This window comes from Poecile atricapillus, chromosome 24 (genome assembly GCF_030490865.1).
Source record: "Poecile atricapillus isolate bPoeAtr1 chromosome 24, bPoeAtr1.hap1, whole genome shotgun sequence".
Lineage (NCBI taxonomy): Eukaryota > Metazoa > Chordata > Aves > Passeriformes > Paridae > Poecile > Poecile atricapillus.
Window position 1 is genome coordinate 867992 of NC_081272.1, and position 16827 is coordinate 884818.

The window sequence follows — 16827 nt, forward strand, 5'->3', positions numbered from 1 at the left end:
TGATGTGCTGAGGATCAGATCCCAGCTGGGATCATCTGGCTCCCTGCCCTGAGTGCCCAAACCTCCTCAGGAATCCCCTCCTGAGGGCAGCAGTCCTGGGAGGGAGAGGGAAGCTCCAAAGGATTCATCCTCAGGGTGCTTTTCCCCCATTTCTGCAGCTCTTTCCCCTCTGCAGGGCTGGGTTTGATTCCACCTCTCCCCACATCCCTGTGCTCCTTCCCCACCCCACAAAACACAGCACTGCTGCCTTTTCCCCCTGGAGAGGATTCCCAGCTGGAAAACATCCATCCAGCACGCAGGAATTCCAGGGAAGGCTGTGTGGGACCAGTCTATTTATTTCTGGGGTTTGGGGGGGTGTTTATCCCAAAAGGAAAACCGACAAGACAAGGATAAACATTGTGCCAGGACAGTTATCACCAGGGAAAGGTTGGGTTTGGAGCTGGGATCCCATTTCCTGGGACCATCACATGGAATTTCTGTTCTGAGGCAGCACCACAGGCTCACTGGAGGTTTGTGGAACCTTTTCCAAGGATTGGCTTGGATGGGGTGTTTCTGCTGGGGGGCTTTTCCAAGGATGCAGAGAACACCAGCACCTTCCCATCTCCCATCCCCAGGGCAAGAACTAAACCTGCCCTGTTGGAGGGCAAAGAAAGAAACCTCTGCCCTGGGAATGTCTCCCAAGCAAGCAGCAAAGGGAGAAAAGACCAGGAATGTGGGGATGAGGAACTTACAAATCCTCCTTTCCTTAGGCAGGAGTCTCCAGGAGACGAGCTCAGCACGTACTCCACCATGCTCACCCCCAGCCCTCCGCTCTCGGAGCGCGGCGACAGCACCGAGTTCACCTCGCTGTTCACGTGGAAACCCTGCCCAGGTCTTCTCTGAACCATGATGGGCTGGGAAACAGAGTGATCTGCAACAAAACCACGGCAGATCCTCAAAGAACATCCAAATATTCAAAGGAGCAAATGAAATCATTCCGGATCGACTCCCCGGGGGTTTATCTGCACGGAGAAGTTGTGACTCTGCTGATGCCCATCAGTAAAATCAGGATGGATTTCTCTTTTTTTAAATACTACAACGGATGAAAATACCCATTTTTATCAGGGAAAAGCCCATCCCAGAGTAAGGTACATCCTGGGAGCTGTACATCCCATTTCCTGGGAGCTGCACATCCCATTTATTTCCTGGAGCTGCACATCCCATTTCCTGGAGCTGTACATCCCATTTCCTGGGAGCTGTACATCCCATTTCCTGGAGCTGTACATCCCATTTCTGGAAGCTGTAAATCCCATTTCTAGGAGCTGTACATCCCATTTCCTAGAGCTGTAAATCCCATTTATTTCCTGGAGCTGTACATCCCATTTCCTGGAGCTGTACATCCCATTTCTGGAAGCTATAAATCCCATTTATTTCCTGGAGCTGTACATCCCATTTCCTGGAGCTCTAAGTGCCATTTCCTAGAGCTGTACATCCCATTTCTGGGAGGTGTAAATCCCATTTCCTGGAGCTGTAAATCCCATTTATTTCCTGGGATCTGTACATCCCATTTCTGGGAGCTGTAAATCCCATTTATTTCCTGGGATCTATACATCCCATTTCCTGGAAGCTGTACATCCCATTTATTTTTTTGGAGCTGTAAATCCCATTTCCTGGAGCTGTAAATCCCATTTCCTGGGAGTTGTACATCCCATTTATTTCCTGGATCTCCACATCCCATTTCCTGGGAGCTGCCCCACACACCCAGCAGTGTTTCAGGTTTCAGAAACCACAGAAAGAACAAATCAAAGATCAGCATTTCAAACCCAGCACTTGCAGGTTTGTTTTTCTTTTCCTAAAACCTGAATATTCTCCCCCAAAGTTCAAAATCAGGGAGAACCAAGAACAAAATCCTTGGCAGATAAATTTCCTTTTTATTTTTTTTATTTTTTTTCCTTTTTAAACTGAATGTTGCTCTCAAGTTCAAAACCAAGGACAGTCTGTGATGCAAGAACAAAATCCTTGGCAGACATAACACTAATTCAAAACATCATTTTATTTATTTTTTTTTAACTGAATGCTGGGTTTGGGTTGGTTGGTTTAGTATTTAAAAAATGAAGATTTTTTTTTTTTTATTATTCATCTTGTTCTCTAATATCTTTGTTCAAACTTTCAGCTGATCCATCCCAGAGCAGAAAACACATCAGAAATTGAAATTTTAAGGACAAATTAAGATTTTTTTAAGCAGATAAACACAAATTTACAAATATTCACATTTGACAATGTTGTGACATCCACAGATATTTTAATTTTATCACAAAGCAATGTGAGGTTTCCTATTTGTTTTTTATTATATAAACCAGGTGGGTTTTGACATCTTTTCAAATCTGTGCCATCCAGCCTGGCCAGCCACTTTGGGTAAAAAAAATTCACATTTCTGCATTCAACCCCAACTAAATCAAGGAAATAATGGAGCTACCTGATGTTCCCCAAGCACTGTCTCTCCACTGATCTCCCAGAAATATCCCTTTTGGTCCATCTTTGCTGGAATCATCAGATTCCCAAAACTTTTTACCCGGCAACAGCTGCTGCAATTAAAACAAAACAACAACAACAAAATAACAAAATAAAACAAAAGAGAACAAAACAAAGCAAAGCATGATTAAAATAAGTATAAAATGCAAACATAAACCATAAGCATCTCCCTTCTATCAGGTACCAATCATTAAATACAATGGATACAATCCCAATTTTGATATCTCTGAGGTGGAAGCTGAGGGAACAATTCCATCTCTCCCCATTCCTGCTTTTCCTCCCCACACGTCAGACACTCTCACACTCTCCAGCCTCTCTGCACTCACAGGGAAAAATCAAAGAGGGGGAAAAAAATTTGGGATCCAAACCTTTTCCTGAGCTCAGTTGGGAGCACAAATTCCTGACTCCCCATGGGAGCTGCTGCTGCTGCTGGAGGGATGGGAAAACAGGGATGGAAAAGCTCGGGAATTCTCATTTCTCCCTCCTGCTGAGGAGTCTGGGGAGGCTGGGGGACACTGAGGGGAGGGAGGGCAGCACCTGCCAGGGTGGGGAACTGGAAAAGGTCCCTGGGAACTGGAAAAGGTCCCTGGGAATGGGAAAAGGTCCCTGGGAAAAGGAAAAGGTCCTTAGGAATGGGAAAAGGTCCTTGGGAATGGGAAAAGGTCCCTGGGAATGGGAAAAGGTCCCTGGGAATGGGAAAAGGTCCCTGGGAAAAGGAAAAGGTCCTTAGGAATGGGAAAAGGTCCCTGGGAATGGGAAAAGGTCCCTGGGAATGGGAAAAGGTCCCTGGGAACGGGAAAAGGTCCCTGGGAATGGGAAAAGGTCCTTGGGAATGGGAAATGGTCCCTGGGAATGGGAAAAACTCCCTGGGAATGGGAAAAACTCCCTGGGAATGGGAAAAGGTCCCTGGGAATGGGAAAAGGTCCCTGGGAACGGGAAAAGGTCCCTGGGAACGGGAAAAGGTCCCTGGGAATGGGAAAAGGTCCCTGGGAATGGGAAAAGCTCCCCAGGAATGGAGCCATCCCAGGGCTGGGACAGCCCAGGGTCCCAGCTCTGGAGGACAGAGAGAACAATTCCCATCCTTCAGGGGGTTTTGGGATTCACCAGTGATCACCTCCAGCCAGGAATTCCTGAGCTGGCAAGGGGACAATATCCCAGTAAATCCTCTGGATAGGATGGATGGAATTCCCAGGGGGAACAGCAGCACATTCACAGCAAATTAACCACAAAACGAGCCTTGCCTCAAGCTGGGATAAAACTCAGGGAGCTGAAGATGAAAAGAACCTGAATGTGCCTGAAATTACCATGGATCAAACAGGAATCATCAGATATGGAAACTCTCCCCTGTATCAGGAGTGTGATAATTCCTGATTGGTATCAATATCCTGATAACAACTTCAATACCTTGATTTGGAATCAATATCTTGATAACCTGATCAATACCTTGATTTGGTATCAATATCCTGATAACCTGATCAACACCTGGATTTGGTATCAATATCCTGATAACCTGATCAATACCTTGATTTGGTATCAATATCCTGATAACCTGATCAATGCCTTGATTTGATATCAAATTCAATATCCTGACAACCACTCCAACACCTTGATTTGGTATCAAATTCAATGTCCTGATAACCTGATCAATACCTTGATTTGGTATCAAATTCAATACCTTCATTTGGAATCAAATTCAATGTCCTGATAACCTGATTAATATCTTGATTTGATATCAAATTCAATATCCTGATAACCTGATTAATATCTTGATTTGATATCAAATTCAATATCCTGATAACCTGATTAATATCTTGATTTGATATCAAATTCAATATCCTGATAACCTGATTAATATCTTGATTTGATATCAAATTCAATATCCTGATAACCTGATTAATATCTTGATTTGGTGTCAAATTCAATATCCTGATAACAACTCCAATACCTTGATTTGGTATCAATGTCCTGATAACCTGATCAATACCTTGATTTGGTATCAATATTCTGATAACCACTCCAATACCTTGATTTGGTATCAATGTCCTGATAACCTGATCAACACCTGGATTTGGTGTCAAATTGCATGTCCTGACTGACAGCAGCTCCTGCTGGGAACTCTGGGTGCAGATTTTGGGCTGAATTTGAGGAGTCCATCATCCAGAGCTGATTTCCCAGCTCCCCTGGGCTGCTCTGGAGCACAATCCCAGCGCTGTGCTCTCCATTTCCTCCCCAGCTCAACACAGAGCTGTTTGTTTACAAACCCAATCCATTTTCAGGCTCATTTCAGATGGGATTCCTCCTCACACTCCTCAGCACTGTGTGGGCTGCTCCAGGATAAAACAGGGACCTTTCCCCATGCTCCCCTTTATGCAATCCCAAAATAATTCCGAGTGGAAAGGCAGGAGGCTCCTGTGAGCAAGCATCACCTCCAAACACAGAGGAACCTGCTCCTCCATCTGCACTGGGAAGGAGCTGAAAGCCAAGCCACGGCTCTCCAGCATTTACAAACACCAACAAACATCAGGTGTCTTGCAAAGTTTTCTTTAAGCTTCTGTCATTCCCATATTTCTTCAAATGCAGCTTTTTTTTTTTCCCCTTTTTTCTCCTGCCACAGCACAGAAAGAACAACTCTGCTCGTGGCATTGCAAGGGATTTTGAACAGAAAGCAGCACAAACTGATTAAACTGATTTTAGCTGCAATTAAACACTTCCCATTTCCCCTGACAGCACCTCACAGTGCAGGACACAAAATATTCTACAGCCACAGCTCCAGTCATGGAATCCAGGAATGGCTTGGAAGGGACCTTAAAACTCGAATGAGCAGAATGGAATGATCTCCAACCTTAACAATTCCAGTATTTTCTTTTTGATGATAAAGGAGAGGGATTTTTACAAGGCCTGGAGGGACAGGACCCAGGGAATGGAAAAGGGGAGATTTGGGTGGGATCTTGGGCAGGAATTGTTCCCTGGGAGGGTGGGGAGGGGCTGGGCTGGAATTGCCAGAGCAGCTGTGGCTGTCCCTGGATCCCTGGCAGTGCCCAAGGCCAGGCTGGGTGGCTTTGGGACATTGGGAATGTCCCTGGGGTGGCACTGGATGGGATTTAAGGTCATTTCCCACCCAAACCACTCTGGGATTCCCTCAGAGCAGGGTCTGGGGCAGCATTTCCACAGCCACAGCTAACCCAGCCTTTCCCTGTCTCCCCTGCTCTCCTCCAGCCCTTTCCCAAGGAAAACAAAACCTGCACCAACACCTGAATCCTGCAGTGAATCACACACAGGAGTCACAAAACATTTTAATTCTCACAATCTTCTGCACACCCCCTGCTCCTGCACAGACAGCCCCAGCTCTGTCCCACTCCAGTTTACTCCTCCCACTCCAGTTTACTCTGTCCTCTCCAGTTTACTCTGTCCCCTCCAGTTTACTCCTCCCACTCCAGTTTACTCTTCCCACTCCAGTTTACTCCTCCCTCTCCAGTTTACTCCTCCCTCTCCAGTTTACTCCTCCCTCTCCAGTTTACTCTCTCCACTCCAGTTTACTCTGTCCTCTCCAGTTTACTCTTCCCACTCCAGTTTACTCTGTCCTCTCCAGTTTACTCTGTCCACTCCAGTATACTCTGTCCCCTCCAGTTTACTCCTCCCACTCCAGTTTACTCTGTCCACTCCAGTTTACTCTTCCCACTCCAGTTTACTCTGTCCCCTCCAGTTTACTCTGTCCTCTCCAGTTTACTCTGTCCCACTCCAGTTTACTCCTCCCACTCCAGTTTACTCTGTCCACTCCAGTTTACTCTGTCCCCTCCAGTTTACTCTGTCCCACTCCAGTTTACTCTGTCCCACTCCAATTTACTCCTTCCACTCCAGTTTACTCTGTCCCACTCCAGTTTACTCTTCCCACTCCAGTTTACTCCTCCCACTCCAGTTTACTCTGTCCCACTCCAGTTTACTCTTCCCACTCCAGTTTACTCCTCCCTCTCCAGTTTACTCTGTCCTCTCCAGTTTACTCTGTCCCCTCCAGTTTACTCCTCCCACTCCAGTTTACTCTGTCCTCTCCAATTTACTCTGTCCCCTCCAGTTTACTCTGTCCCCTCTCCAGTTTACTCCTCCCACTCCAGTTTACTCTTCCCACTCCAGTTTACTCTGTCCTCTCCAGTTTACTGTCCCCTCGTTTACTCCTCCCACTCCAGTTTACTCTGTCCCACTCCAGTTTACTCTTCCCACTCCAGTTTACTCCTCCCTCTCCAGTTTACTCTGTCCTCTCCAGTTTACTCTGTCCCACTCCAGTTTACTCTGTCCCACTCCAGTTTACTCAGTCCACTCCAGTTTACTCTGTCCCCTCTCCAGTTTACTCTGTCCCCTCTCCAGTTTACTCTGTCCTCTCCAGTTTACTCTGTCCTCTCCAGTTTACTCTGTCCCCTCTCCAGTTTACTCTGTCCCCTCTCCAGTTTACTCTGTCCTCTCCAGTTTACTCTGTCCCCTCTCCAGTTTACTCTGTCCTCTCCAGTTTACTCTGTCCCACTCCAATTTACTCTTTCCCCAGCAGAAGCTCCAAGTTTCCCACTGCAAGTTCTGTACCCTCATCAGAAACAAGCAGAAGAGAGATGTTCACCTCACAGGGAGATTCCAGATCTATTTACAGGTATCAGGGAAACCCCAAAGCCAATATTAACAGATGCTAAAGGGGGGCTTTGTTCTGTCAAGGGCTGCTCCAACCATCACAGAGCTTAGCAAGCAGCAATCAGCTGCACTGAATTATGCAACAGGCTGCCACACAATGAATTTTTCCTCAGGGAAAGTTGTCAGTTGCAATGGATAAAAAAGAAAAGGTATTTTAAGTGACTCTCATGCAGTTCTGCAGGTTGGAAATTTAAAAAGAAGGAGCAGAGGTTCAGAATGAGAGTCATTTATTCATTCCCTGGGTTTTATTAAAATTGACCCTATCCAGTATGAAAATAATCCTGCTAAGCCCTCTTACAAAGGACTTACACGAGCTAGGCCAATATTCAATTTAGCAGAGCAGGGAGGAGGGGAGGATTTACCCATCATCAACAAAAGCAATTCTTCAGCAGCCAGGGCACAGAGATCCCACTGAGATGGGATTATGAATTAGACAAATTAAGAAAACTGATCCCCCTCAGACAAGGCAAATATTAAGACAAAAGCAGCCATGTGTGCAGTGGAGATCTGCGTTTGTCTGCAGCAACAGGTAGGGCAGGCAGAGCAGCTACTGAGGGGTGTTTGCAGGTCCTGCTCTACAAAGCTGGAAATCTCCATCCCTGCTCCTCCTGTTCCCATCTCCTGCCCCACTGTTCCCATCTCCATCCCTGGTCCTCCTGTTCCCATCTCCTGCCCCACTGTTCCCATCTCCATCCCTGCTCCTCCTGTTCCCATCTCCATCCTGACCCACTGCTCCCATCTCCATCCCTGCTCCCATCTCCATCCTGCTCCCATCTCCATCCCTGCTCCCATCTCCATCCCTGCTCCCATCTCCATCCCGTTCCCATCTCCATCCCTGCTCCTCCTGCTCCCATCTCCATCCTGCTTCCATCTCCATCCCTGCTCCTCCTGCTCCCATCTCCATCCTGCTCCCATCTCCATCCTGCTCCCATCTCCATCCTGCTCCCATCTCCATCCTGCTCCCATCTCCATCCTGCTCCCATCTCCATCCCTGCTCCTCCTGCTCCCGTCTCCATCCCTGCTCCCATCTCCATCCTGTTCCCATCTCCATCCCTGGTCCTCCTGTTCCCATCTCCATTCTGCCCCACTGCTCCCATCTCCATCCTGCTCCCATCTCCAGCCCCACTGCTTCCATCTCCATCCCTGCTCCTCCTGTTCCCATCTCCATCCTGACCCACTGCTCCCATCTCCATCCTGTTCTCATCTCCTTCCCTGCTCCTCCTGCTCCCGTCTCCATCCTGCTTCCATCTCCATCCCTGGTCCCATCTCCATCCTGCTCCCATCTCCATCCTGCTCCCATCCCATCCCCACTGCTCCCATCTCCATCCCAGTCCCACTGTTCCCATCTCCATCCCCACTGCTCCCATCTCCATCCTGTTCCCATCCCATCCCCATTACTCCCATCTCCATCCCTGCCCCACTGTTCCCATCTGCAAAGCTGCCAGCACTGAGGAAACTGCAAAACTCAACCCAAACATTATTCCCAACTGCCAGCACTCCCCAGCTGCCAATGAATCAGGAATTTTTGGGAACACACCACAGGCATCAGCTCCTCCAAACCTTGAACACAGCCCTGGCCTCTGTGTGAGCCAGGAAAAGGTGGCCAGGGCTGCAAAGAGGCCAGCAGCCAATGCCCCACAGCACAACGGGGTCTGAGCTCAGTGAATCCCAAAATAAACCCGCTCCAAGGACTGGGGCACTGTCCCCAGCTGGGTTTTGAGTTCACTGCTGGATGAGCCAACAGTGGAGCTTCAGCTGTTCCTCCCTCCACGGTGGATTCCAGCCTGGCAGGTTTGGGGTTGGATCAACCACACACACACCACACACACACAGACACAGCTCACAGCCACAACAGAGAACCCTCAGCATCACAATCGTCCCAGCAGCCTCAAAAAACTGCAATTTCCTTTCCTCCCTCACCCAAAAGAGGGATTTTTTTCCTCCAGGCCTCTCACTTACCTCTCCCATAGCCCGTCCTTCCAGAGCCAGCGCTTGGAAATCGTGATTCAGCTCGTCCATGGAACGCACCTATTCACAGATGGGGAGAAAAGGCCGTGAGGAAATGCTTTTATTTGCTGTTATTTTTATTATAATCAGAGTTTATAGCCATTTTTCTGCTCCAGACTGAGAGCTCCATTCCACATGAGAGCCTGTAACCAGGTTATGGAGCTCCAGAGCAAGACTTACCTTTAACACTCCCAGCAGTTATAACATTTATATACTTTCATTATTATAGCCACATGTGTATTATTAAACACAGATTTATTTATGTGTGCTAGATTTATACAAGCACAAGAAAGGAACAACCAGCAATTGCTTTTAAGACACACAAAGCCCAACAACTGTCTCTGCTTGTATTTCACAGGGGTTTCAGGTGAGGGAGTCAAGGCATGAGGAGCCAGCATCATTCCAGGTGGGAATCAAGGAAAATCTCCTGTATAAACCTGGAAAATTTACATTCAGGTTACACTGACACAAAGGAGAAAAACACAGTGGTTTGATTTGATGAAAATTGAGTTATTTAGAGCAGAAAAATAAAGTGTGAACTTGAAACTATTGGATAAATAAGTTGATAGAAGCATAGATTGTCCTGAGTTAAATGGATCCATAAGGATCATCCAGGCAAACTCCAGACCTCCCAACAACCCCAGCCTGGGCATCCCTGGAGCGGTGTCCACAGGCTCCTGGAGCTCTGCTGGGTGAGTTACAAGACAAAAAAAATCCCAAATCTTGTTTAGATGCTCATGGTCCACCTGTGAGATCCCCATCACTGACCCTAACCCTGATTTCTGATCCTGCAGCATCACTTCCAGCAGGACCCAGACCTTGTGAGTGCTTCATTCCTATTCTAAGACAATATTCTGGAGATCTCAACTAACAATCAGCACCACATTCACCTCCAAGAATCCCCTCCAATCTGAATTCTTCTATTCTGTGGCCATCACATCTTACAAAAGGTTAGTGGTGTATTACTGAATTATTTAATAGATATTTACATAATTTGTAAATCCTCAGGGGTCAGAATCCCAGTTTAACCATCAGGTATCTCCTGTGGCTGTGTCTCAGCTCAGTTATCTGCAGTTCTGCCTCAGCCCTGTCACCTTTTGCAGTGACATTTGTCACATGGGTACTGACACAGAGTGAAAACCCTTCCCAAAAGTGCAGCCCAGAGCCTCTCCTCCCCTGCCAGCTCCATCCCTGCTCTGCAGCTGCCACACAAACAGCACTGGCACCAAATTCCTCCATGGAACACTTGGAACTGAACTCATGGAAAGTGCTGCAAGCCCCAGATGTGCCAAACCACACAAGCTGGCAGAGAGCAAATGATTATTTCCATCAGACATCAGAGGAAAGGAGAAGTTGTACAGAGAGGTGCAGAAGGTGACGTGAACTCATCACTGCTCAAGTGATGTCCCAGCAAACCACAAAAGCCACTGCAAAGGCTGCTCCCAGTGTGTCCAGCAGCTTCCCCAAAACAAATCATCCCCCTGGCTGGGAGCAGAGCTGTGGGAGCCTCAAAACAAAGCTGACACAAAGATCCAACCACTGCATTCCCAGCGAAATCCAGAAGGATATGAAGTGGTGCATGCATGTGATTGGGAATCATGGAATGCTTTGGGCTGGAAGGGACATCAAAGCTCCTGCAGTGCCACCCCTGCCACTGGCCCAGGTGGCTCCAAGCCCTGGCCAGCCTGGCCTTGGATGCTGCCAGGGATCCAGGAGAGCCACAGCTGCTCTGGAATTCTATCCCAGCCTCTCCCCACCCTCCCAGAGAATAATTTCTCCCATACATGCAGTTTAAAGCCATTCTCTGTCAGTTTGAAGCCATCTCCTCCTGCCACCCCAGGCTCTTGTCTCCTTCTTCCCCTGCAGGCACTGGCAGCCACAATGAGATCATCCCAAAGCCTTCTCTTTTCCAGGCTGAACAATCCCAATTCCTCAGCCTTTCCTGGCAGCAGAGGAGCTCCAGGCCTGCAGGTGACTCGGTGGCTCCAACAGGACAATGTCACACAGGAGGAACAGGCTGCCTCCCTCCCCTTCCCAAATATCCCCCACCCCAGCCACCACAAAAGACAGAAATAAAAACTGCCTTCTCTATCAGCTGTCAGAGGTGAGGAAATGAAGAAATTATTCATTCACAGGTATTTCACATCCTTTATCGTCTCTCTTTCAAGAATCCTAACAAATATGGATGAAAGCATTTTCTAAATCAGGTGTTTGTGCCTGATTTTGGTCATTGTGCTCAAAGTGTCCATAAACAGCAATTCTCAGCTCTTTCTCTCAGTCACACACTTCCTTTACCTTCATTGATCACTGGATCTATTTATTTGATTTTCAAAGGCTGCACCCAAAAGATCCTTTTCCCATTTCTCAGCCTGCAATGTTAAATAGCGACACATTTTCACCTCGTTGCACACAAATATCCCAGGGCTCCTTTGTTTTCCTTCCAGGAAGAACAAAGTGTCTGAACCAGCAGAACACAAAGGCAAAGCCGTGACTTCCAACACCTCTGCATTCCAAAAGTCAGGGATTCCTCTGGAATGGCAATGAAACAGCGGAGCTGATCTTCCTCCTCATCAGGATCTGCTCTTGTTACAGACCCCAGAGCTCTGAGGAGCAGAGAGCAGAGGCAGGATGGTGTCAACACCAGGAACAAGGAGGTCCAGAGAGTCAGAAGCTGTCCCCAGACGAGCAGTGACGCCGATGAGATTTGATTACCAGAAAATGTGGCTCACCACTGAGGCAGGGATTTGAGAGAAATCCAGAAGACAACGCCAGCATCAATCCATGCCCTGACACCCAGATCCAGCGTGACAGCCTTGCAGGGAGGGGAGAGCTCACAAACTCCAGGAATCACACAAGGAGAGGGCAGCTGGAGTCCCAATTGTCACTCTGGAAGTGATCCAAGCAAACCTGACTCCTGCTGCTCCCGGCCAGCAGCATCCCAAGGCTGCTCCAGCCCATCCCAGGCAGGCTGTGCCTCTGGAAAGGGATGCAGAGTGCACATCCATCCTCACAGGAGCGAGCTGCTGCCTTCCTGAGGGTGACAGAACTCCTCCCTCCTGCTCACACTCACTCTGGAACCCCATTGACAAAAGGAAGGCTCTGGACACCGACACCACGCTGTTCCTAAGGAGTTACACCAGAACATCCCTCCCCTCGCACGGGACGCGTGGATGCGCTCAGGAGGAACGGAAATCTCATTCAGGAAGAGCAATTTCCACACACTAATCCAGGAATGTGTGTCACTGTAACACCCTGCAGCTCCAGCCTCTGCCCTGGCTCCAGAACCATTCCCTGCCTGCCCGCTGGGAGCGAGGCCCGGGCGGGATTCGCTGCAGCCACGCCAGAAACTGCAGCAGAAACACGGGATCACTGCAATTCCTGAGCCTGGGAGAGTTCAGCTCTCAGAGTTCAGAGAGTTCTGTGCTGGAAACATGGCATAAAGCAAGGCACAGCTGGATTCTCACTGCAGATCCCTGAGGCACAGCTGGATTCTCACTGCAGATCCCTGAGGCACAGCTGGATTCTCACTGAGGCACAGCTGGATTCTCACTGCACACCCCTGAGGCACAGCTGGATTCCCACTGCAGATCCCTGAGGCACAGCTGGATTCCCACTGCACACCCCTCAGGCACAGCTGGATTCCCACTGCACACCCCTCAGGCACAGCTGGATTCCCACTGAGGCACAGCTGGATTCCCACTGCCAGGGCCTGCAGGGGCTCCAGGAGAGCTGGAGAGGGACTGGGGACGAGGCCTGGAGGGACAGGACACAGGGAATGGCTTGAGATTGGCAAAGGGGAGATTTGGGTGGGATCTTGGGCAGGAATTGTTCCCTGGGAGGGTGGGGAGGGGCTGGGCTGGAATTGCCAGAGCAGCTGTGGCTGTCCCTGGATCCCTGGCAGTGCCCAAGGCCAGGCTGGACATTGGGCCTGGAGCAGCCTGGGACAGTGGAGGTGACCCTGGGGACAGCGGGGGTGACCCTGGGACAGTGGGAGGTGACCCTGGGGACAGTGGGGGTGACCCTGGGGACAGTGGGGGTGACCCTGGGGACAGTGGGGGTGACCCTGGGGACAGTGGGGGTGACCTTAGGGACAGTGGGGGTGACCCTGGGACAGTGAGGGTGACCCTGGGGACAGTGGGGGTGTCACAGGGGACAGTGAGGGTGTCCCTGGGGACACTGAGGGTGTCCCTGCCATGGCTGGGGTGGCCCTGGATTATCAGAACTGAACCAGCTGATATTCCATGAATCCCCAGCATTCCAGGATTCCCCAAAGGCAGCTCCTGGCTGGAGCCAGGGCGCTGCTGGTGCTGCAAACTCTGATTTATCCCAGGCAGGCCCGGGGGAATGGAACTTGTCAAAAGGGATTCTGCTCTCAGCTCAATTAACAGCAGCCAGGGCCCCAAACTGTCCTTCTGATTACTAAACACGGAGCTGAAGACCCAACAAATTAGCATGAGAACAACAAGGGAATTTACCTTGCACATTTCCAGGACCTGTTTTTTATTCTAGAATAATCCAAGGGGGTTTTTGTGCCCTGAGAGCAACCGGCAAAGCAGTGAATTGTAATTTTAGGTAAATATTAATGTCAACAATCTGTGTTAATACTGCACCTTATATTAAGCAAATATGGTTGCTAAAATGACCTTTACATATAAATTCCAAGTGCAGGGCTGTATCACATTTCAGGCATCCCAGGGGGATTGTACACCAGTTTTTTATATATTAAGGAATCCTCATTTATGTAGAATTTACATTCACCTGGGCAGACAGGCAGCCAAACTATCCAAGGCTAAATTTCACTCTCAACCCCAAAGGATTCTTTAGTTCCTCCTCACACAAGAGCTGTTTCCCAGGAAGCAAAAGGCAAGTGGAATTAAACAAAGAAATAAAACAAATAGGCATGCAGGAGGAAAAAAAAAAATAGAAAACTAACTAGAAATTCCTTTGGAGGAAAAGAATCTAAAAAAAATATTTGCTAATAGATATTTGAGCTAAGAAATATTCTAGTGATGACCTAAAGTGTCTCTAAAAGTGCATCAAGAAGCCAGATTTATGGTTTTTTATTTCTTGATGTTGAACATTAAATAGATCAAATCCCTGTATTTGCTGGGGTAACAGTGACTGAGGGAGGTTGAAATTATCAGTTTGGTTTCTATTTATCCAATTGAGCTCGAGGGGAAGCACAGCAAAGCTCTGCCAGCCCCAGCTCTCCATGTGGCCCCTTTTCCCAGCCCTTCCTGAGCCCAGGATCCATCCTCCTCATACTGGAAGAGAGATCCTCTCCTCAAACTGGGGGAGAACACATTTGTTCTCCTCCAGTTCCCCCTCTGGCCCTGGGATCTGCTCCCACCCAGGCAGGATTCCCAAAGCTGGGACATCCAAATGGATCATTTCAATATTCCTTTGAGGGCTCAAACCCTGCAAAGCAACTGCAGGGAATCCCACAGGCACTTCCATCAACTCTGGCACTCTGGGCCAAGCACCCCCAGCTCCTCCTGGCCACAGGAGCGTGCCCAGGGATGGCTACTGGGACCACCAAACCATGGCAAGGGCTCCCTCCTGCTGCTGGCCGAGCTCTTGGAGCCCTGAGCAGCCCCCCAGGATTTCCTGCCCAGGAAAAGGTCCCACCCTGCTGGGGAATCTCTTGTTCTGCTCCTCCACTGCTGCAGAGAAATGTGGGAAATGATATTATCGGTGTATTCCTGCGGAGAAATAAACCTCCTGATTTCTGAGCTCTAAAATCCCACAATTCCTGACGGATTTGAGGTGGAAAGGACCTTAAAGCCCATCTCATTCCACCCCTTCCACTGCCCAAATTGCTCCAATCTCTTTCCAGCCTGGCTGGAAGATCCAGCATTTGTTTTGTTTGTGACAAAACAAGATGAGAGATTCCAAATTTCCTCTGTTTGAACATTCCAGGTGCTTACCCAGAGCACCTCAAAGTGTGATGATTCCTTGAATATTTCATTTTAACTCCTGTGCACTCTGCAAGTGTGAATGTAACATTTCCATCCATTTGGCCTCCGTATTTTAAGTCTTGCTCAATCTGCAATTAAAAAAGCAACAAAAAACTCCAACCAAACACCTCTCTAGTAAAACACCCCTCAAAAAAAAGCCAACAATTCTACAAGAACTCCAGAACTGAGACAGGAACAACAAAAACCAGCAAAACCAAGAAATACCCTTAGAATGGAGAGGAGAAAACCAAAAACTACAGCTGAACACTTTGATTTCTACACTCACAATTGTTAAAGCTCCTTAAAACGAACTAAAGGTTTACAAATTTCAGCTGGAAACAAATCCTCCTCCAGCTGGGGGAGGCTGCTTGACTTTGTCTTGTTTGAACAGCTCACACAGGAGGTTATTTCAAAAACAAAATCCCAGCTCTGAGTGCATTCAGACACATTTCCAGCATCCAGGAGAGGGGAAATGCATTCCCCAGCTGCCAGCAAGGAAAGCATCACACGCTCCACAACAGGTTTGCCACTGACAACCAGAGCCAGGGTTAAAATATTTTGTTCCATCAACTGATTACTGCACTATTTTTAGCCTTCTCCCATAACAATAGTGGGTAAAGAAAGAATGTGAAGTCACAAGTATTAGGAGGGATTAGGTGGTTTAACTACTATTTTTGTAGTAAAGGATTCATGGTTAGAATTGCTACTACCATTAGCACTGGAAGCAAAAAGCCATTGAAATTGCAGATTGGCTAATGCCTTCCCTGGCACAGGGCCAGGCTGATTAATGATTCAGGGGACAGAAATAACTGCAGCAGAGGCAGCCTTGCACAGGGGCTCTCCTTCCTTAGCTAATTATGTTTTTCTTCCCATTTTATCCACCCAGGGAAGCGCTTCATTAACGTGGAATTTAGGTTACCCTGCCACGTCTCAGGCATATATTGGGGTGCAGGATTAAAAAATACCAGATTAGGGAAGAAACAATCATAATTTTGTCCTGCTGGAGCAGGCAATACCTTGGGAAAAGCATCTTCTGCATCCCAGGTGTGTGCCTGGATCTCTGGGCTTGCACCAGAGCTTGGGGCCATGCTATCATCTGACCTCGGGAGGGGCTTTTCCTTTCACTGCTACTCTGACCTTCCCAGGTTTCAATTCTGGGGGAAAAAGAGGTGGAAATGGGAATCAGCAATGTTTAATTGCAGTGCCAAGGCCCCTCTGTCAGAACAGATGAAGTGGCCTCGTGCCACGACAGGGACTTGTGGAGGGTTCAGCAAGAGTTGAGTTTCACCCCAGAATCAAAGTCTGAGCAGGGCAAGAACCTCAGCCAGATGTTCCCAATAAAAACAACTGCCCTGGAACAGAAGTTCTCCCTGACAAAGGCAGGAGGAACAGGAGAGCCCAGAGGAGGGAGCAGCATCACATGGCAGCCACACAAAGGAGAGTTTGTTCAGCCTGACATCAGCACTGGGGAAATGGGGCTGGAAATCACCCCTGGAAATCACCCCTGATACACCTGAGAGGAGTTCTCAGAGCCAGGCAAGCCACAGACAATGCCCTGCAGCAGATCTTCATCACAATGCCCTGCAGCAGATCTTCATCACAATGCCCTGCAGCAGCTCTTTGTCCAGGAGATTTCTGGTCAGCAGCTGGAATTTGTGGCAGCTGTGAGGAACAGGTGACT

General features: G+C 48.4%; 1 protein-coding gene across 8 annotated transcripts in view; it reads right to left on the reverse strand.

The window, feature by feature from the left end:
• Positions 1-16827, reverse strand: part of PUM1 (pumilio RNA binding family member 1) — a 73176-nt gene that overhangs the window by 46630 nt on the left and 9719 nt on the right. For 6 of the 8 annotated variants that reach the window (XM_058856770.1, XM_058856767.1, XM_058856769.1 and 3 more), the window contains exons 3-5: positions 9142-9210; positions 2456-2564; positions 732-910 (exon numbers count right to left, since the gene is read on the reverse strand). In XM_058856770.1, coding sequence (XP_058712753.1) covers positions 732-910; positions 2456-2564; positions 9142-9210 — 357 coding nt within the window. The remainder of the gene's footprint in view (positions 1-731; positions 911-2455; positions 2565-9141; positions 9211-16827) is intronic. The other 2 variants (XM_058856771.1, XM_058856768.1) reach the window with 1 other exon arrangement.